The following is a 21,898-nucleotide window of genomic DNA, read 5'->3' as shown; positions in this document are numbered from 1 at the left end:
CAATGCTAAAACATTGTCCCCTCTCTCTCTCCCTAGAACTGTGCATTTGTGCCAAATATCATGTTAAAATTCAGCTACTACAAAATGGGCAATTGAGGCCCTCAATTGGCACATGCCATTTGAAGGAAAAAAATGGATGGGGTTTAAGTGTAACCTTCCATTTTAATTAATTCCCTACATAGAACTAGCGTCAAAAATATTACTTTGTAAGTAGTGAAAAAGGTAGTTATAAATCCTTTTCAAAATTATTGAATACCACAGCCACATATTGCCAAGATGGAGAAAGAGCCTCAAACTTGTTGTGTTGGGTATCATGGTCAAAGTATGTCAGTCTAGCTTTAAGAGACATGGTCATGTTCTCGCAATTGAACGAGTAACTACTAAATTACTAACAACCTGGACACTTATGTATCAGATGCATATCAATGTTTGCATATGAAAGTTAGCTGTAATTAACATGATCAAGTTCTGCAGCATCACAATATCCAAACTCAGTTTCTCATGTTGCAGAGGATGACAAAGCATCAAGTAAAATGACCTACTGGAGACAAAAATCATATCAAAGCCAATGGGGAAAGAGGGTAAATTCCTTATATTTGTTTTCATTTCAGGCAATCTATCAGTTTCATTACTCTCATGCTTCAGAAATGCTCACTCTGACTAGAAGTCGATCAGCACTAACCAGCTGACATCAGTTGGTCAGCTCCCTACGGTAATTTTACTCTTTATTGTGCACTTGGTCTGTTAGCATGCAGAATTATTTTAAATATTTGAAGAAAGGGAAATAAGTTTTCTTCATTGACTACAGAAAAGAAAATCTGTGCTTAGTTATTGGTTGTGAAACATGTTTATTGGTGCCGTTTGGAGCTTGACATTTTTAACAAGCTAGCAGTGCTTCCCAAAATTAAAACATAAATTAGCATCATTGCTGATAACACATTGAAAAAAGTAATGTCATTCGTGTCTGGCAACTAACTGCCAAAAACAATGTGCTTTGGACATTACTGCACTGCATGCAAGCAAATGTTATTCTACATTCTTGTGACGCAATGCGTAAGGAAAACCTTAATTATTTATTAGTTCAGAACTCTGACACCTTCAACCAATCCTAAGCTTGCTTTTTAATGTAGGCAGCATAATGGGAATACTTTTTTGGAACCATAACCGAAAATGAGATGCTCATAGGACTGGATTTAATCCAGTGGGATTATAAAATTCATCTTGGGCCGTTGTGCAGAAGTAATGGCACATGAATTCTCTTTTTTTGTCCCATTGAATTTGAGGGAAATGGAAATCAGCCAAGATTGCCAAAGTGATTTACCAGTTTGCTATTGTCTATTTTGTGCAATTGTACAGACGTATTTTGTAGCACACGGTCACCCTGTTGGAGCTTGGTCCATCTAATCTTTTCATATCTTGAACCAGCAGAAAATATTTTTCCCACAGGATGCATCATTTGTAACATACCATTGTCCCTTCCTCCCCTGCCCCACTACCAATTTCCCAACCCAGTAATAATGTGTCAGCCCAGGAGCCACTTACTTCCTTATCTTTCTTGAGATGCTGGGGACGTGGTATCCTGGTTTGCATTTGTATTTACATGATGAACCAACCTTGTGCCCATCATGCTGACAACGTGAGCTTTGAAGTCTGGCATTGGGTACAGGAGGAGGAGCAAGACACATCAGTTCACAAAGGGACTCGGGGAATGACCACAGTCCATCGTCGAGGCAGATTAGAGTGTTGTTGGTCCCTGTAGAACATTGCATTGCATTATTTCAAATGGAAGACTCTTTTTTGGCACAGGCAAAAACCTCATTGAATAAAAACTAAAGCGACCTTGTTGGAATTGCTGGCACACAAATTTGGAAAGCAAATTGTTCACAGTTCCTCAGAAACGCATATCCTGTACACGCTGTTACAAACCACAACTAAACACTGTTTCACAGCACAAAATATATCTGAAGACATTCACTTGCACAAACTCTATTCCATTTTCTATCCTTAAACCTGGGACGGTTTGTTTTTATTGGCAAACCCTCTCTATAACTTATTCAAAGTTACTCACAACTTTTAAAAAAAGCTATTATTGTTGTTTTAGGCTAACAGGTTCCAATAAGTAACTTGTTGGCTTGACGCATTTTAGCATTTACTGAAAAAATAGTAAGGGGGCTGTAGATGGGGAAAAATAAGCTTTCAGCTCTATGTACTTTTGCTGGAAGAGGAAGATTTTGCTGATATGGAGTCTCTGAACCTCATTATGTAATTCAAAGGGACAAATTTATTGTTCTGCCCAATTGAGGGAAGAAGTGTCACTGATGGGAAGATATCTGACTGTCCATAATTCATTGCATTTTCCAATTCCCCCAACATGGCCCCATGTTCTCCTGTTATATACACAGGGCACAGCTAGTCCATCGTGAGAGCTGGCACAGGAGCAACTGCAGCTGAACCCAGTCTCGTCCTCATCTGAACTCTACACACACTCGTTCTCCAGCAGGAGACATGGTTAGCAATCAAGAACTGGAACATTGCCTGACTTTTTTCACTTCTTCAGGCAAATGATGCAGTCCCACCACCTGAGGGTTAGCTAGCTCAACAAGTGCTGGGGATGATTTTTACAGCTCCCTTTCCTCACTGGGTGGTGTAAAGGTAACTGTTTTCAAACACAAAGTGGTGGAAATCTGTAATACCCTCTCACCAAAGTGTGTGAATGCCAGGATGACTGCAGCTTTCACAGAAGAGACTGGTAGATTTTGGTTAGATCAGGGTATCAAGGCAGATGGGGGAAAGGCAGATAAATGGAGCTAATGTACAAATCAGTCAAGATTAAATTGAGCGATGAAAAGACTTGAACAATTTAATGTTTTTTCTGCCACTTGAGAGCCTCAAATGTAACTGTTGACCTTGATTTTTTGCTATTCTGTAGATAATCATTAAAAGTTTAAGCTGGATGTTGCACATTTTATACACTAGTTAGTGCTGATGTCATCCTTTTGGAAACATACCTCTGATGACTTCCATTTTGTGCCTTGTTGCTTCAAAGAGCTGTTTTCCATCAGCTAAGTGTTTAGCAATCTCTTATTCTTTTTGTAAAGTCATGCGCATGCAGGGGAATTCATTTTCACCTCCTGCTTCCTTCACACACAAATGTATAAAGCCTCAACTCCTCGAAGAAAAGTCATCCTAGTTATGTTTGGGGTCAGCCCTCCTCATGTGACACCTATTATATGGTCTCCTGCATTTGATGCTCATTTTTAAGTTTGACAGTCTTTGTTGCATTTAGGGTTTGCCAATGAAACCCTAATGTAAGTAACATTTTGAGAGCATATGTAACCTTTTAGTGGAGGCTTAAATCGGAAATTGGCCTTATATTGAGCTCTCTTGTCAACTTTGTCTTATTTTAATTCATATGTTTATTGCACAGCCAAGACCCCTTATTTGCGACATCTTCAATTTTGAAAAGGGCAGACAAGCTCATCAAGATGGGCATCTACCAGCCCTTCAGTTTCTTATTGTAGCACTTCTACATCTGTGTGTGACCATGACAGATACACAGTCTCATCAGTGACTCAGATAAAGAAACACACAGTCATAGAAATGTATAGCATGGAAACAGACCCATGCCAACCAAATATTCTAAATTAATCTTGTCCTATTTGCCAGGACTTGACCCATATCCCTCTAAATCCTTCCTTTTCATGTATCCATCCAGATACCTTTTAAATGTTGTAATTGTACGAGCCTCCACCACTTCCTATGGCAGCTCATTCCATGCACGCATCACCCTCTGTATGAAAAAGTTGACCTTTCGGTCCCATTGAAATATTTCCCCACTCACCCTAAGCCTATGCCCACTAGTTCTGGACTCCCCAACCCTGGGGAAAAGACCTTGTATATTTACCCTATCCATGCCCTTCATGATTTTATAAACCTCTTTAAGGTCTCCCCTCAGCCTCTGAAACAGTTATGGCTTCTTTAAAAAGCAGGTATATTCCATGTTTTTATTTTCACCTCTTGGTTAAATCCTGATGGGAGCAACAAGATTAAAACTAACCAACTTTAACAATGTATATGAAACTTCAAAGAACGAAGAGAGATTGACTTTTGATGGTATGAGTGGAGAATGCAGCTTTCATGGGCCACAGGACTGAATCATGTGAGTCAGTGATGTGTCCACCATACTACTGGAATTCATCTCTTCAACCTCTATTTTCCATATGTGCCCCCAGATCATGACACCCAGTAGATGTAGTCATCTCGATCCAAAACATTGTTGTTTTCCAGTGTGGTTTTAGAAAGTATGTAAAATCTACAGAAAGTAATTGATTTTATTTGGGCAATACCAGGTCATTAATTTGCATTAAATAAGCTGACATTGTGCACAATGTTACTCCACAATCACTTGATGAAGGAGCAGCGCTCCGAAAGCTAGTGCTTCCAAATAAACTTGTTGGACTATAACCTGGTGTTGTGTGATTTTTTTTAAACTTTGTCCACCGCAGTCCAAGACCGGCACTTCCAAATCGTGCACAATGCATCAATTAGAACTAACATAGGGCATCCAGTTTGTGCTTTGCTCTGACACATTTACCAATGATGGAGTGCAGTGACAGTGAGTAAGAGTTAGGCCACTGCCTCGGGCACCTGAAATCTGACCACAAAGTGACTCTCCTGATTGTTGAGCTGATGGATCAAAGAGGGAGTGGGAGCACTATCAGTTGTGATATTGCATTTGTTTTTTTAAAGAGGGAACAAACAGATGCAACCAGCAGTTTTGAAAGCATAACTATTCTTACCTCGTAGCTGAGCAGGGGGGCGACATTGGAAGGTGCACTGTTTGCCAAATGTGGTCCCTTCAGGGCATGAGAAAGTGGCAGGATACACGTGATACTGGTCCGGGATCCCACAATCCACAGGCTCACATAGCACTTGTTGGCTCCATTTCCCATCTGTGCAAGTGACTGTCATCATTGATTCAGACTGGAAGTGAAATTCACACTGTCGTTAATTCATGGGATAGACCAGGAATCTACATACAGCTATTGTGAACAGTTCACCACTTCAAAATTTGAAGTGAAGTCAAGCCAAATACATCCCATTTTGTTCAAGTTTTACTTTGCAAGGCAGGAAAGACAAAGATTTTTTTTGCTGAACTGGAGAACAGGAACTGATGAGAGGAAGCTTAAAGATTCTCCTTCAATGCAAGTCACTGGGAGCTTCCCACGCCCCAGAAAGTAAGTGTCTTCTGAAGCAACTGAAGCAATCCCCTTTCCTGTTCTTGTCAACAATTGTTCCACTAGGTTCATTGTAGAATTATCTGGGTAAATTTTCTGTTCCATAGGATCGGGGCAAGACAAGGTTTAAGACCAGTTGCAACGCCCAGTTTCTATCTTGAATAAGATCCACACTGTATTGACCTGATTTGTATTTCTTTACCCAACACACACATTGCATTTAGCCATGGGCCATCAAAGAAACAGGTGATGTGCAGATATTTCTGGTGTTCTTGGAAAAACTATTACTCTTTTAGCTTTTGGATTTTTACCCCAAATCATCCTTTTTTGACTTGGTCGAATTGCCTCCTTTTAAGTTTGCTGCATAAATTAACAGCAAGCAAACAAACGACATCAACTTGAATATATATAGCACGGTTTTAAAAAAAAATATAGGAAAGCATCAAACAAACCCAGCCAGAGAGGGAGACATTGAGGCTTGGTCCAAGTTAGAAACGCAGTGTCCGAAAGAAAGAGAGAGAGGGACATGGCAAAGAACTTTGGGGATTTTCTTTTTCGTTATCAAGAATAATAAATGGTCAGCAATGAATTATGAAGCACAGGTTCTCTCTCAAGTTTCTGCTGAGAAATTGAAACCACTCGAATTTCATCCTTGTCATTTGTGGAATTATCCTTCTGTCTTTTTACAACTGTCTGTTCTGCTTGAATAATTTTCATTTGACAACTCATTTCATCTTTAAGGCATGAAACTCATTAAGGTAGCATGATTGGTAGAAACAGGTTATAAGCTATAAGCAGTACACTTGTGCACTTGTATGCTGTTAAGCATCACTTGGCAATCCAACTTGCATGCTCCAGTTCAGGTCATTTCAATTTAAAAGAATGATTTTCTCACCACTTCCCCTCAAGGATATAACCACTCCAGCTCTGATCTCTATACTTCAAGATACCATGTGTGGTCAAAGTATCCTGCTGTAAGTACTATTAATCAATTCTATGACTGTAATTAAATATCACTTCTGTTTTATGGATCTGATACACTCACTTGCTTTCAATATTCTTTTCAACACAAAGATTCTCCTCATTGCAAGTGTGAACTGAAGGATAGATATTAAGTTACAATTGGAAGCTAATTCCCTAATATCTTGGGTAAATGCAATGCCCACTATTGCACAGAGGTATACAGACAGGCCAGTTACATCTCAGACTTGAATTCCAGCCTTTGCTGATATTGCAAATCTTCCAACCTTTTAGTAACAAGGCACACTTCAGTCAGACAAACAATTCACTTGTTAAACGTCATCTCAATTTTGCTCTTTGGCCGTGTGCTTTTAGAATGTTCACAGTTTAGAATCAAAGGACTTATACTGGCAATTAATGGGTTGAATAATTTTCATGAGGTGCAATTTTGACTGGACAGAATATTATTTCAGGTGAAACAACGGTTGTTTTACATTGACTTTCATTACCTTTGTCCAAATTTTCAGGAATCCTGATGAAGGGCTTTTGCCTGAAACATCAATTTTCCTGCTTCTCAGATACAGCCTGACCTGCTGTGGTTTTCCAGCACCACTCTAATCTTGACTCTAATCTCCAGCATCTGCAGTACCCACCTCCGCCCAGCTCTCAGAGTACACAAGTGTGCGAGCCACACTGCTTATAAATCACTGCTGTTTGATGGTGCCACAAAGGAACACAGTGATACATGAAGGTCAATTCTTACATGAAGGTAAGTATCAATGCACTCAATCAACTCCTGTTTGTTACTGTTGGGATGTTCAGGCTTGCATAGCACAAATGAAGGCGGGAATGGTCTCTGGTGTGATGCTCTTCATAGTTGAATGGATTAACATTCAGTATCTCAGTTGCACATAAATGAAATAATGGCACCCAGATGTACCATTGAACCACCTACAATAAATGGCCAACGTAATTAGGAGTGAGAAAAGATCACTCCCAACTATTGGTTACTTAAGTTAAAAGTCTAGATGAACTTTTAAGATGCCCTTTATTTTAAGAAAAAGAACAGACAAGAGTTGTTTCATATTCACCTTATTTGTGCACAAAGAATTTCTTCCCGTGCATAAATAAAACAATGACTTTGAAATAAGAATTCAAACAGCTTTCTTCAATAATAGTATGGTGGAGTCATACTGCTAAAATTAACCTCTGAAATGAACCTGAAATTTAATTTATATTTTAAAATTGCAGATTTTCTTTGTATTTCTTGTTCAGTGCATAAGGAGTTTGTGTTTTAGAATCAGATAAAGCTGCGTAGGTTAGGTGGATTGGCCATGCTAGATTGAGCAGAGTGTCCAGGGATGTACAGGCTAGATGGGAATTAGCCATAGGAAATGCAGGGTTACAGGGATAGGGTAGCAGGATGGGTCTGGGAGGGATGTTCTTTTGAGGGGCAGGTGAATGGCCTGCTTCCACACTGTGGGGATTCTATGACTCTATATTGTCTAATTAATTTACCGGGGCTATTTGCTATTAGCTGCATGAATTGTACCATGACACTTCATCCCCAATGCAACCTGATCATATTGCACATTGGCCCATTATGCTGGTTCTTTGAAAGAGCTCTCCAAATCATTCCACTTCCCCACTCTTTGCCGAAAGCCTTGTAAAATGTTAGCTGGTCTGTACTCAATCATGTACTGAGTGGCATTTTGCTTCCAAAATGTTCTCTCAGCTTTTGCAGATTTTACTTATGTGAATGAATAATTCACCAATTTCAATTTGACGCAGATTTTTATTTTGAAATCTACAATATTGCTGAAATCATTCATTTGAATGTATGTTTAGAATCCGGCTCCACCAACATCCAGTTCCTCTGGTGATTGCAGCCAATTAGCAGTTTCTAAAGCATCGAAACCTTCCCGTGACCATGTCACAGATCACTGATACCCTTCCTTGGAGGTGGCAGGTCATTAATGCTGTCACACTACAAGAATGTGACATTGTGCCATCCTTCAGTGACAGAAACATGGCTCAAAATGTCAAACGCCTCAGAAAACAAATGGCAATCCTCAAATTACGTGAGGATTTTGATCTAACACTGAGAGGGCCATTTTAACCTAACCCAGCAAGGCAGGAAAATGACATGACAGGGTCAACAACTATAGAAATGAATAGAAAATAACCTCAGGCAAAAATGTAAACTATGAGTGGCAGTCCAATTTTGTCAGCCTCATGTGGGCAGTTTAGGTATTACTTCCTGGAGTGTCATGTTTATTAATCAGGTGATCCCTACTCTTCTGTCTTACCTGTTCACCTGATGTACCCCACCCACATCCCCTCTAATTTGTTCTGTAATGAGCACCACATTTTATTAATTGCCACTGACACAACCTAACATAAGCATAATGCCAAACTTCTTTTGAGCTGCGGTCACAGTGTTCTTTCACATCATTGTGGAGCAGAAGATTGAAGCCCATTATCTACACCTTCCCCACCTGCAATGGAAACTTGCTTACAACATAAGCGTAGGTCTTTTTGGTCATTTTTACAGCTCTGTACACCAGTGAAAACTTCCCTGACTACAAATAACTATGTGGATCTATACAAACAGTCCAGGTCTTTTACGATATATAATTTCAGTTACATCATACTGTAAACTTCTGCTATAAATTCTGTGTCTTACAATCTTATACTCCACAACCACCTGATGAAGGAGCAGTGCTCCGAAAGCTAATGCTTCCAATTAAACCTGTTGGACTATAACCTGGTGTTGAGTGATTTTTAACTATGTGGATCTAGTTTGCTTCACCTGTAAAGTTAAAATGTTCACGTAGAATACCATCTTAAATTGAAATAAAACAAAATGAAGCTACACTTTGGAATGGCAGCAATTACAGTGGCAACAGTAAGTTGCCTATAAGTTCACATTCACCTCTATCGGATGACGACGCCAGTTTGGATAGATGGCACTTCTATCACAAGCACAGTGAAAATCACAACTCAATAGAAAGACACAGTTCATCCCATAAGAAGGACATTCAATTTACAAAGGAACTTTGAAAAAACAGTTCAGTGAGGTAGAATGTCCTACAGAAGTCTTATGCAGCAACTGCTCAGATGGTCAAGAGCCCCAAAAGCTGTTTTACCGTTGCAGACAATTGGATTTTTCAGTGGCACAGCCACTTGAGAATTGTCTTACCAATTGAGACTCCAAAAGCAACAGTGTTTTTCTTTCGGGACTTCAAAAGGACTTCACTCCTGTTCAACATCCAATTTAATGATGCCTTTTGCATAAGTTGCATGATGGTCTGAAAAGTGGTTATGTTGTGCATTGTGAATTATTTACAGTGGATTTTTTTTGTGTGCATGGTTTCTTTGAAGTATTTTTATAGACATGGCTTGATAAGCTGTACGTTAATTAATATAGCAGTATGTTGAGGTGTTTGTCTGAGATCATTGCATTATACACATTCTTACTATCCAAACAAAGGAGATTTTGTTTGTAGTAATCTATTTCAAAATGTTAAAACTACTATACTGAATTTTTTTTGCACATATCTATGTTATTCACCTCAAGGAAGTCATATAACCCATGTTTGTTTTGGTTGCAGCTTTCCTTCTTTAAGTTACTTTGAGCTGGTTAAAAAGCCATATGTCTATGGCTGCTCTGACATGATTGTAGCAGATCTCCTGAGTGAGAGAGTGACAGCCTGATAATTGGAAAGGGACTGTCCACAGAATCTCAGGACCGAAAATCACAAAGGGGATTTTATATCCTTTCAGCATTCAATACTTCAGCAATGATGAACTGCACTGGGAGTCCTCATTAAAACAGGGTAACAGTGCTCCAGTTGTGAAAAATTATGGAGAATACATCTTCAAATAGTTTAGTTGTACTTCTTGTAAACTTTCACCATTTAACGTGATATAGCGATCATGAAAGATTTTACTAGCAAATGCTGGTTATGGACAAATTTTATGGATGTAAAAATCATTTTTGAAAAACATCTGAGCTATGACTTCAATTGTATTAGCCTATTACACATGTTGTTCATTTTTAATTACTAATCAAATCAAACAATATGCTTTCCAATTTGTAATTTTCTCCTTACGTAGTTATATTAACAGTTTTGACAGTATACGTAAAAAGTAATATAAACAGGGAAAAATATCTTATTTATCTGCTGTCTGGTCTGAGTTTGTTTATTCCTTCCCTCTGCATAGGACTTAACAAATGTCAGAGTTCCATATTGGGGCATTGATATGTGGCTGAGCCACAAAGACCAAGAATGTCCCAACTTTGTTGCCCAGTTTGTGTTAAGAGCATTTATTTTGGCCAGTATGGCACTCTGGCAATATAACTGGCATCAGCAGCCTCAGGCTAGAAAGGGGAAAAAAATTATCCCAGGTGTTTCTGTGCTGTGGAGTTTTTAAGCTTGCCAATTTCTGTGTACGGCAGGTTTGAAACTTCAAATTTGAAACAGTGCTATGATAGCTGTGAGCATATCATTGGCATGAACTTTAACATGAGGAAAATGTCCAAATTTTGCTGTAAAACCTAACCATATAAAGTAAGCTGCTTGACGTCAGTGCACTACACTTGACTGTTTGTAAAACTGCCAAAACAGTTTAAGTTCTCCTTATTTAAGGTGCTTTCAGATTTCAAAACGTTTCCTTACTAGGAACGGTAAAGACCTGCTATCAGATTGTATCACAAGACACTGCTTGACCATTGAATTCAGTTTTGCATATTTGTCTCTTTCCTCACACTTCCTCTCCCTCCAGGAAGTGATCGAGACCATTACCTTGTCATATAATGAATTGAAGTTGCCAGTGTGTATGTAGCTATTGTGTGAGATAACAGAGTAGAACTTTAAATTACACTCAGAACAATAATCCTTGATAACAGCTGATATCAGTCAGGATGATTGCTGAAAACATTGCAAAAAAGAAATTATCTTAACAGACTAATAAATTGTATCCATTTCCCAAATAAATTCAATCATAGAAAATGGACAAAAAATTTCCATTCTTTACATATATCTTTAAACATTATTTTTTACATCTCAGAATTTAAATTTATGCTTAATTCTTGAGTTTAAATCCAGTTCATCAGCAGATAGGTAATTCTACCCTCCTTCATCACAGCTTACTTGAAATGAATTTTGGAACACTTGGTCAAGTTATTGGTGAGGTGATCAACATGCACTGATGTTTTTGATTTATCTTCTGACATGAACTTCCTTTTATTGAGCTTAGAGGTCAGTCCCTCTGTGTTGTTACTCTGTGCTTTGAACACAGAACAAAACTAATAAAACAATTGATCACAATCAGACCAAACTGTAGCTTTTTTATAAGTCTTTTTACATGCTAAATCTCGCCACCCTCCATCTTTCCTTCCTCATCGACTGTCCTGTCAAATGGTCTCTTGTTCCTTAATCCTATATAGCCTTTTCAGACCACTGCAATGGGATCTAAATCAGCAAGAAAGCCAATTATATCTGTCGAGCAATATTTGTGCCAAATCTTGGTGCTCCCAATTTCAGTGTCTCATTCTGAAGAAGGGTCAGTGGTCCTGAAATTAGATTAGATTAGATTAGATTACTTACAGTGTGGAAACAGGCCCTTCGGCCCAACAAGTCCACACCGCCCCGCCGAAGCGCAACCCACCCATACTCCTACATCTACCCCTTACCTAACACTACGGGCAATTTAGCATGGCCAATTCACCTGACCTGCACATCTTTTGGACTGTGGGAGGAAACCGGAGCACCCGGAGGAAACCCACGCAGACACGGGGAGAATGTGCAAACTCCACACAGTCAGTCGCCTGAGGCGGGAATTGAACCCGGGTCTCTGGCACTGTGAAACAGCAGTGCTAACCACTGTGCCACCGTGCCGCCCACAATGTTCATTCGGCTTCCTCTTCATGGATGCTGCTGGACTTGTTGAGATTCTCCAGCAAATTCTGTTTTTGTTTTGTAATTGCATGATAATTCTCACTTTACCTACTGCTTGGATGGCATTACACCACTGATTAGAGGAGTTAAGAAACAAAGATCTGATAGTTTACAACCTTGGCCTTTAGTTGGAAAGTAATAATGAGCAGTAAAAGTAGAACCAGTTGAACATGCTGGGCTCTGCCACCATTCAGTCAGATCATTGTTGATCTTCTTCCTCAACTTCACCTTCCCACATTATCCCCAACATCTCTCACTTCCCTGGTATTCCCAAAAATCCATTGATTTTGGTCCTGAATGTACTTTGTGACTGAGCATCCATATCTCTCTGTGGTGGAGAATTTCAAAGTTCCCAAACCTTGGCCTGTACTCACCAGAATTACAAAGAATTAAGAGATTTGATTGAAATGCATGAAATTCTAACGGCCAGACAGACTAGATGCAGGGAGTATGATTTCCCTGGATGGAGTTTTAGAACCAGGGATTGGAGTCTCAGGACATAGGGTGTGCCATTTAAGACTGAGATGAGGAAACAATTCTTCACTCAGAGAGTGGTCAACCTGTGGAATTTACTACAAGAGAAGGCTGTGGAGGTCGAAACTGAGTACTGTATATTCATGATAGAGATTAATAAACATTTAGATATTAAGAGATATACAGAGAAATTGTGAATATGGCATTGAGATAGAGGATCAGATCTGATTATATTAAATGGTATTGCAGGTCCTAAGGCTAACTGGCTTCCTCCTGCTTCTAAACTGGATATGTCTATGTTGATTGGAGGAATTGTCCTTTTGAGCTAAATAACTCATTCTTCTACTGTTATCATGACCCCTTCATGTCAGCCATTAGAAACAGGCTCCCACCAGTGACTCTGCCCAGCCCCTAATATCATTGAGATGGGTTTTCCCATTGTCTTGCAAAGTTTTCTTGTGAGTTTATCCAAAGGTGCATTTCAGTGGCATAATGATATTACACAAAGGATAGTCAATATTATCAAAGGCAAAAATACTTCTGTAAATGCAATATGCATTGATACACCTATTTGCCTCAGTTAAAAAGAAAAGAAATACAGAAATAAAGCAACTATTTTGTGGTTTATCTTTTAAATGACAACAAAATAAATTACTTTGAGAATTGAGCAGTAGAATTATGTTCTGACGTTCATCTAAGACAAGAAACAATCTCTGGCGAGTCGTCCAACTTAACTGTGAGATCTGCATCGTCACCGGTAACTGACAGTTTTAGACCATTGAAATTATCATGTGTGATCATGGAAAGTAAAAGTAAAGGAGCTATGTATTTAAAGAAATCACTCATACACTCCAAATAAAGAAGAACATTGAGGAACATTGCCCACAATCAATTTGTTTTGAAAGACATCGGAAAATTTCAGCTTCCATTGCAGCCTTAGAGAGTGGCTGGTTTTCTGCACGGTTGTGATTTCATTTACTGAGCCATTTAAGAGAAGTTGATGTGATTTTCTCACATGAGGGAAGGGGGGTGGGGTGGGGGGAGCTTGCAGTAATCACATTGTGGAAATAATTTGTTCATTGCAATTAACATAATGAATGGAGGTAATGTTGCTGCTGCCAGGTGCTCAATGTGGATGCCTGCTTTTTGCTGGAATTTTCATATCATAGAATCACGTCTTCAGGTGACACTGTCAAGGATAGAAATCCTAAACTGATTTCTTCTCCCTCACTCCCCAAACTCGCCTGCACTGAAGATGGGGACACCTGTAATGCTCCTTTTGCCAACTCAAATCAGTTTATGCAGCACACACTGAGGTATGAAATGTCATCTCTCCTCGATGTGTAAAACTGACTTGTAAAACTGATCCATTGAGGAAGCTGGATAGGAGACAGTTTGTTGTTAATTCAGCTCTTTCTTGCTGTTCAGGCTGTGTCCAAACAATTCCCCTGCTACAGTCATAAGTCCTCATTGTTTATAGAAGGAAAAGAAAAACAGCAATAGACTGGAATGAACAAAAATGACATGAGCTTCATAGTTTTCTGCTCCCTTCCAAAAAGAGGCCCTGATGATGAAGTTACTTCTGTTAAAAGTGGCGCCACAGGCTGAAGGCAAACTTTTTCTGTTATACTACAAATTGAAGGGTATAATTTGGAGCACACCTGAGTTGAAATAAATGCACATTAATAATCTGCTTTTAAATTTTTCCTGCTCAGCATTGTATTTGCTGCCTGCTAATCAGTACAACATGGAGGCTATCATCAGTGTTTTGCAGTGCATTGGGAATCAGGTCTGTCTCGGGCTATACCAGTGGGACTTAACAAGCCATCCTCAGCTGCGTTGCTTGCTGGTTATATCAGAGACACTGCGTGCGAGGAGTTTCCTTCCTTAAAAACTTTACAGCTGTGTTCCACTTCAAGCACCATTTAGCTATCACTGGCTACTGTGCCGCTAATTAAACACAGACGCCACTTCTTTTCATCATGAGGATATGAACCCCTTTATTTAAATCCAGGCTTGCTTTCTATATATTCCCTGTATCCACCCTGAGCAATTCTCAAAGGTATCTCAGGGAATGTGCAGCACAGGAACTTGAATGCTGCTTTGAAACGTTACTCTTGATAAGATGTGGACTGAATCAGCTTGAGCAGCAACCCTTACCAACGTGCTCCCTCGCAGATGAGGCTAGGAACACCCTGAGTGATCATGGTGGAGAAAAATCCACTGTGGTGTGGAGAAGCAGCATTACAGTGCGGTTAAACGGCCTCATCTGTAACTCGATTCCAAGAGGCAGCTCCAGTGATGGTGCCCATGGCAAATTTGAGCCGCTTGTTCACATCACATCCGTTGACACAGATGTAAGTATTCATGACATCACATATAGCTGTTCCTTTACCCTTGCTACATGCAAAAAATTCTTTCCTTTTTCTGTGGTCTCATTAGTGCACATTTCAACTTTTTTATCTCTCTCTGCACCACATTATTTGCACTCAAGGGGGAGGAGGAAAAGTTGTAAAAAATAAGCAATAAATATTGTGACACTTGCAGTAAAATTCATTAGGAACATTGGGGATTTTTATTTCGTTGGAGGAACTGAGTAATTTTCCTTTGTAAGTACTCTATAATATATAAGTGTTCCAAGGGCTGTTTTCCACAGACTCGGAGTGCTGACTTGCGGCTTGGCAGCTGTACAAGGAGCAGCCAAGAGACAGTCTCGCTCTTCAAGGGAGTGCATGGATGGCACAGTAGCCCAGTAGCTGTGTTTACATGGGCAAGTTATGCCTCAAGGACAGCCAAACACAATTACAGAACACAGTTAACAAAGATGTACTTTCTCGCAATTCATTCAAATTATGACCAAAAAAAGCTTAATTTTAGAATTCTGAAGTAATGAGAGGCTACAAGATTAGAGACGGTATACTTAACTCACAGTACAGGGAGGGGACAATGAAAAGGGTAATAATGCATGTTTTGCAGAGGAAAATTACTTGGGAAATATCAGATAAATATGCAGAATATTGTGCGCACTATTAAACACTCCTGTTGTAAATCTTTTTGCTTGTTTCAGTGACAAGAACTGGGCAGTTTGTCCTGCTTTCACCCCTCTTCCCTCCACCAGCTGCTGCATTTCTTCAAGCCAGACCAAGTCAGTTAGGACAGTTACTTTATCTAACCATTTTCTTAAAGACACCGAAGCAATAAAATTGGCTCAATCATTTTCAAGACTAGGATTTGAAATTGTGTTCTCTCAGACACTCTGCAAGAGGGAGGGAAATTCATGTACCATCTTTGAAGTGGATTTTTAATTGATTGCGGAAACAGCAGATTTTAATTCTGTGCAACTGGGCAGGTTTTGAATTGAAGAAAATCAGGTAATTAGGTCCATTATGTTTGTTACTTCTCTAAGCTGATAATTTGCTGAATTTAAATCTCTTTGTTGGCCCTTGAGACAGAAAAGAGGATGTTGTTTCTGAGGAGATATGTTAATAGATTTACCACTAATAGGAACAGTACCAAACAGTGTTACAGTACAAATTGGCATACTGGTAATGTGGGAGAAAGTGAGGACTGCAGATGCTGGAGATCAGAATCGAACAGTGTGGCACTGGAAAAGGACAGCAGGTCAGGCAGCATCCGAAGAGCAGGAGAGTCAACGTTTCGAGCATTCAGGATTCCTTAAGAAGAGCACATGCTCGAAATGTCGACTCTCCTACTCCTCGGATGCTGCCTGACCGGCTGTGCTTTTCCAGCACTGCACTCTTCGACACCTCTGGGTCAGCAGGCCAGGGTTCAAGTCCCACCTATTCCAAAGGCGTGTCAGAAAAGATCAATTAAAATTATCAGCAAATTCCACTAGTTTGCTCATTCAAGGAACAGCATTACCTTGTGAATCCCAGTATTATGGAAATTCCATTAGCTATACTTGTTATAGAATTAAATATAATTACAGAGGAAAGACTGTGCTTGAATTTTTTTTTAAGCCATAGTTCTTGACATTGTTTTTGGCTAGCCCATCTTCCCCAATGGCTGTGGCCATATTGGCCAGTGATTGCAAAATCAGCTGCACTGAACTGCCTTCACCTCCCAAGCAAGTGTGTCTAAATTACCATATGCCGTTGTGCTGGATCTGCAAGACAAACTGGTGCATCTTAGAAAATTGGACTTTGGCTGAAAGTCAACTAGAGGGACCCTTTATTCCTGCAGCTATTTGAGGTCAAATAGTCTGAAGACTGATGTGCACACACCACGCAGAGAAGCCCTATCAAGTGTCACTGGCTTAAGCAGTAAAGCTGTGCCCTGCTGAGTAGGAAACAAAGGCAGACTTAAATTCATATAGCACCTTTCCCAACTTCAGGATGTCCCAAAGTGCTTCAAAGCTGAAGAAAAGTGGTAGTTTTGAAACTACTGTCATAATCTGGAAAACATGTGAGCAACACGGTGAGGATAAAGTCAGAAACACGACAGAGTACTTCTTGATTAGCAGCTGCACATTGCACTTTAGTGAAATGGACAGTGACAAAAATCTACGATTTTTATTTCCTTATTCATGTCATTGTTGATTAGAGCCACACAGCACCTTGAAAGATGAAGGTGACACTGAGTTCATTGCAGACACAGAAACAAAGCACATCCCCTCCATACTGAAACAAGAATGCAGCATAAGAATCAACACCAGGGAGTATTATCAAAGCTGTAATCTAATATCAGATGGCTGATCTGACCTGACGTCATTGCAGCTCTTCAAATAGATCTCTGCCTGTAAATCGCTCCGTGGTATTGACTTAAATATTTTATTCAGATATTTTCTTTCTTAATTTTCACATAAACTTGTGAATGTTTCTGTAAGTTATCCAAGATTTATAACAATTGATGGTTCAAAATTAGGATCAATGTTTTGATATGATGCTCTCTGCCTTGGATGTCACGACTGAGGCAAATTATATTGTTTCACCTGTGTAAGATCACTGCTGTAAGAGAGATGAAGCTGTTCTATATCCAGGATTGAGAACATTCATTGTGCTTTTTTCATAGAAAGATTTAGTTTTCAAATAAAGTGTTGTTCCCACCTAGCCAATGCAACCATATCATTTTTGCCGCATCGGAAATAGAAATAATTTGGTTATTGTCAAAGTACATAATGTAAGGTCTTATTCTGATTTCTGACATGAAGCGTCACCTCAATATTAACCTGATCTTTTTATCTCTCCACAATACTTTCTAGCATTTTTGCTTTCCATTTCTCTTACGTAAATCCCTTTATCTTCCTTTACAAAGTTCTGTATATCTCACTCGTTGTTCTTCATGAAGTAACCGAATTAAAGATATTTCTGCTTTTGTTCTCATAAACTAGAGTGTCAATAGAGGATTTGAATAATTTCTATTTAACCAGCTTTTGCGAGAGGGAAGGTCCTGTTTGCCCTTTCAGGTGAAGTGAAGGATTCTTTGCTGCTATGCTGAAGAAGAACAGGGAAGTTATCCCTTGGATCCTGGTCAATATTTATTCCTCAATTAACATTGCAATAACAAATTATCTGGTCATTATCAGGTTACTGCTTGTAGGCAAATTGGCTCTCACATTTCCTTCATTACGATACTTCAAAAAGTACTTCATTGACTGTAAAATACTTGAGACATCCTGAACTTGTTGAAGTCACGAACCGCAAATTCTTGCTTTCTTTAACTGTGAACCATTTTCAACTGTAATCTGTTTGGCAGGAAAAGATGTGGTGGGAGTGCTTTTATTGTAATTATCTATCCAAGGAAAATTACTCAGTTACTCCATCAAAGCTTTCTTATAATTTCTTTTTTTATTCTTATTAGAACTTTTGGAAGAACCAATGGAAATGGTTTAATTTAAATTGAAAATTGCATTTTACTCTTCAATTCTGTGTATCACTTTCATCTTCTTTCTGTATTACTATTTAGACAAAGCAACATATATGAGATATGTAACTTTTGATTTGCAGAATATATCAGTTTAAGTTCAGTATTTGTGCAAAGTATAATATATAGGCATTGGATTTCAGTTTTGGATACAATTGGTAACCTGAGAGTAAATTCTATCACTTTTGAAAAATGTATCTTTTTCATGTTTCTGCTTAAAGTTATTTGCATAAAATCCTGCCATGAGCAGAAACACTTAGAGTGCATTTTAGAACAGATTTCCAAAATTACATAGCTTGTTTTTAAATAGCACTGCCCATATACTTAAAAGTGGTAACTTGGTGGAGTTTGACTGCAATATCTAACAGAATTTATCAGAGTGTCTAGTCTATATGAGCATAAGCCAATTTGAATAATCTAAAACTGGCTATCCAAAACTACAGAGGACCTGTGCTATTTATATTGGTACAACTGCTTTGTAAATTTTATTTTAAATGCAGAAATGATTTTTAGATATGGATATTAGTGCCCTTGTGCCTAAGAATAAAATCACCAGCTTATTTTTAGAGTTCTTGTGTTTCGTCTTGAAATTCTTGTTTTGAAATACTATTAATGTGTGTAATTAGTGGCAACTTGCAACGCTGATTAATTCAATCTGGGACATGGTTAGGTGTGTGGTTGAATAATCCTCCAATGTGGTATTTTTTTAACCAGTGCAAAACATTTTGAAAGCTTGATTTACACTGGAGGTACTTTGCACTTGCAATTTGTGACAGTGTACATTCCTGTGACTGATTTTAAGCAAATAGCACTCAAAGCACAATGCAGTCTAGGCCACAATGTTCAATCCAGTGCATATTTGATTTGATTTGATTAGATTACTTACAGTGTGGAAACAGGCCTTTCGGCCCAACAAGTCCACACCAACCCTCTGAAGAGCAACTCACCCAGACCCATTCCCCTACATTTACCCCTTCACCTAACACTATGGGCAATTTAGCATGGCCAATTCACCTAACCTGCACATCTTTGGACTGTGGGAGGAAACCGGAGCACCCAGAGAAAACCCACGCAGACATATGATAACTTGTCTTTCATTTCAGAAAATGTATAATTAACAGATTCAGAAATCTCTTTGCAACTACAAATAGACATGACAAAATAAGTTTTCAAGGGAAGCACAAAGTGGGAAGAGTCAAACATGAGTTGGGGAGATAAAACCACACAGCAATTTAAAGGTGAAGACAAGGATTTCTAACTATACTGTACACAATGAGATGAAGTTAGTCAAGTCATCAAGGTTAGAGGGCTAATAGGTACACAGGACCGCAAGTGGGACTGAAGACTTTGGGTAAATCTGTGTTTATGAAGAGAGGAGCAAGCAAGGAGGTATTGAGGAAGGCAGGTCAGCTAATCTGTTATTAAATGGTTCATCAGTAGTAGACAAACAGGAGGCTGGAAGAACATAGCAGGCTAGGCAGCATCAGGAGGTGGAGAAATCAACATTTTGGATATAACCCTTCAGGAATGTTGACGTCTCCACCTCGTGATGCTGCCTGGCTTGCTGTGTTATTCCAGCCTCCTGCTTATTGACTTTGGATTCCAGCATCTGCTTTTTTTTGCCTCTAATTAATTGTTTTGTCTAGCATTTAAGTAATGCACAATGACAAGGGAGAAACACTCAGCAATACAATAATTGATTTTGTTCTTCGGATCTTTGGGAGAACATTTTAAACCACATACGTCAGTGCACAATGCTCATGATTACTGATTTATCTGAGGATGGGGTTCAGTGTTGAGCAGTTTGAAGTAATGAATTAAGCATATCAGAAGTGAACTGACAGTACTAAAACACACTGTGTCACACATTTTGTAGAAGGGAAAGAAAGCTTAGCATGGAGATGCAAAATAATGATTCATCGTGGATATAAATGTTGATTGGAACACTTAAGCAGTACACCTTTAGTTCTGAATCTGTTTTTTTTAAATGAAGGATTGGTCATTTCCTTCTAAGTTACACAAAGTGTGGTGCTCCGTTGATATCGCTGAGAGATTCTACTGCTGGAATATGATGAGGATAAGAAGCATAGCTTTTAATATAAGGCAAAATCAACAGGTTTGTCAACTTGACAGCATTCAGTATTAGAAACCTGAAAACTGTTTATTTAATTGCTGCACTTACAATTTGTATCCTTGATGTCTAAACCTATGTGACAGTAATAAAGTCTATGCATATAATGGTAGATATTACATCAAGAAGGACCTTTGCCAGTGTTATCTTTTTGAATGGAGCTGTCACCTTTAATTCTCTCTCCCTGCTGTTCCAGATGTCTTTTTTTTTACATTCTGCCTTTGCTGGTTATCATTCAATTCCTTTTCAAGCACTATTGCTGCATCTGTCAAAATAGCTACTTTTGCTAAAACATTCCACAGTTTTGTGTGTGAAATGAATTACTGTTTCTCCCTTTGTTGTTCTAGCTGTAGAAGATCTTTTGTAGAATATGGAATCAAGATATTGCATTCATAATCTAGGTTTGACACCACCAATCTAACGTGTGCTGGATACCCTTGGGCTATTTGGTGGCGCAACATTAAGAAACAATCGGATTTCACGAGAAAAGCTTCTGTATGCTAAAATAGTTTCTGGTAAATGAATGGCAGTAATTTACAAGAGGGATTTTTATTCTCCTTCGTGGATAGAAATATCAAAGCATTGATGTCTGGGGGTTCTGCCATCGGACTATAACAACCCAGAGGTGGTGAGTTCAAATCTCATTTACCCCATTTGAATATTTTACAAATCTGCACTAGGTAAGTAGCCATGGATTGTAGGGAAAACTGGACTGGTTTAATTAATGTCCTTCAAGGTCTGCATAGTACTTTTGTTCGTTGCCTTGTGGTCAACTTGCAAGGGTTTTGGACTGCATCTCAGGAACAAATATTTAAAAAAAGTCAGTACATTCAATAAGAAAAATGATGCAAATTCAATGAAACTCTTGATTGCAATATGGTTGGCATCAATCAGCATGTCCTTTGACAGAGGCAGGCAGTGATCCACCTTGTTTTATGTGTCTGTTTCTTCTGCTCAATCTGGATTTCCATATTGGCAAGCATTTCATCTCATTAGCTTTCTGCCTGCTACACCACATTAGACCAAACGTAGGTACTACTGGAATCTATTTTTCTAAACCAATTGCCAAACGCCTATCAAGTGCAAATTTATCTCCAACTTCTGTACTTTCTCCTTGCCTCAAGACATTTAGATGTCACAGAACACTTGCTCCTTAACACCTTTCAATACTGCTCATGGAAAGAACTTTTAGAAAGATTTGTGAGTGGGGATTGAATCAGGGGCAAATTGCATTCTTCCTATTACCTTCT

At 38.9% G+C, this 21,898-nt stretch overlaps 1 protein-coding gene across 3 annotated transcripts in view; it reads right to left on the bottom strand.

Annotated features, from left to right (window-relative positions):
• Positions 1–21,898, bottom strand: part of pappaa (pregnancy-associated plasma protein A, pappalysin 1a) — a 336,995-nt gene that overhangs the window by 104,214 nt on the left and 210,883 nt on the right. For all 3 annotated transcript variants that reach the window (XM_043719937.2, XM_043719938.2, XM_043719939.2), the window contains exons 15-16: positions 4,800–4,983; positions 1,543–1,753 (exon numbers count right to left, since the gene is read on the bottom strand). In XM_043719937.2, the coding sequence (XP_043575872.1) occupies positions 1,543–1,753; positions 4,800–4,983 (395 nt within the window). The remainder of the gene's footprint in view (positions 1–1,542; positions 1,754–4,799; positions 4,984–21,898) is intronic.

The sequence above is a fragment of the Chiloscyllium plagiosum genome, unplaced genomic scaffold (genome assembly GCF_037043375.1).
Source record: "Chiloscyllium plagiosum isolate Xiang-an unplaced genomic scaffold, Cpla_swu_hap1 HiC_scaffold_21, whole genome shotgun sequence".
NCBI lineage: Eukaryota > Metazoa > Chordata > Chondrichthyes > Orectolobiformes > Hemiscylliidae > Chiloscyllium > Chiloscyllium plagiosum.
This window is presented reverse-complemented; position numbering and strand designations above follow the sequence as displayed.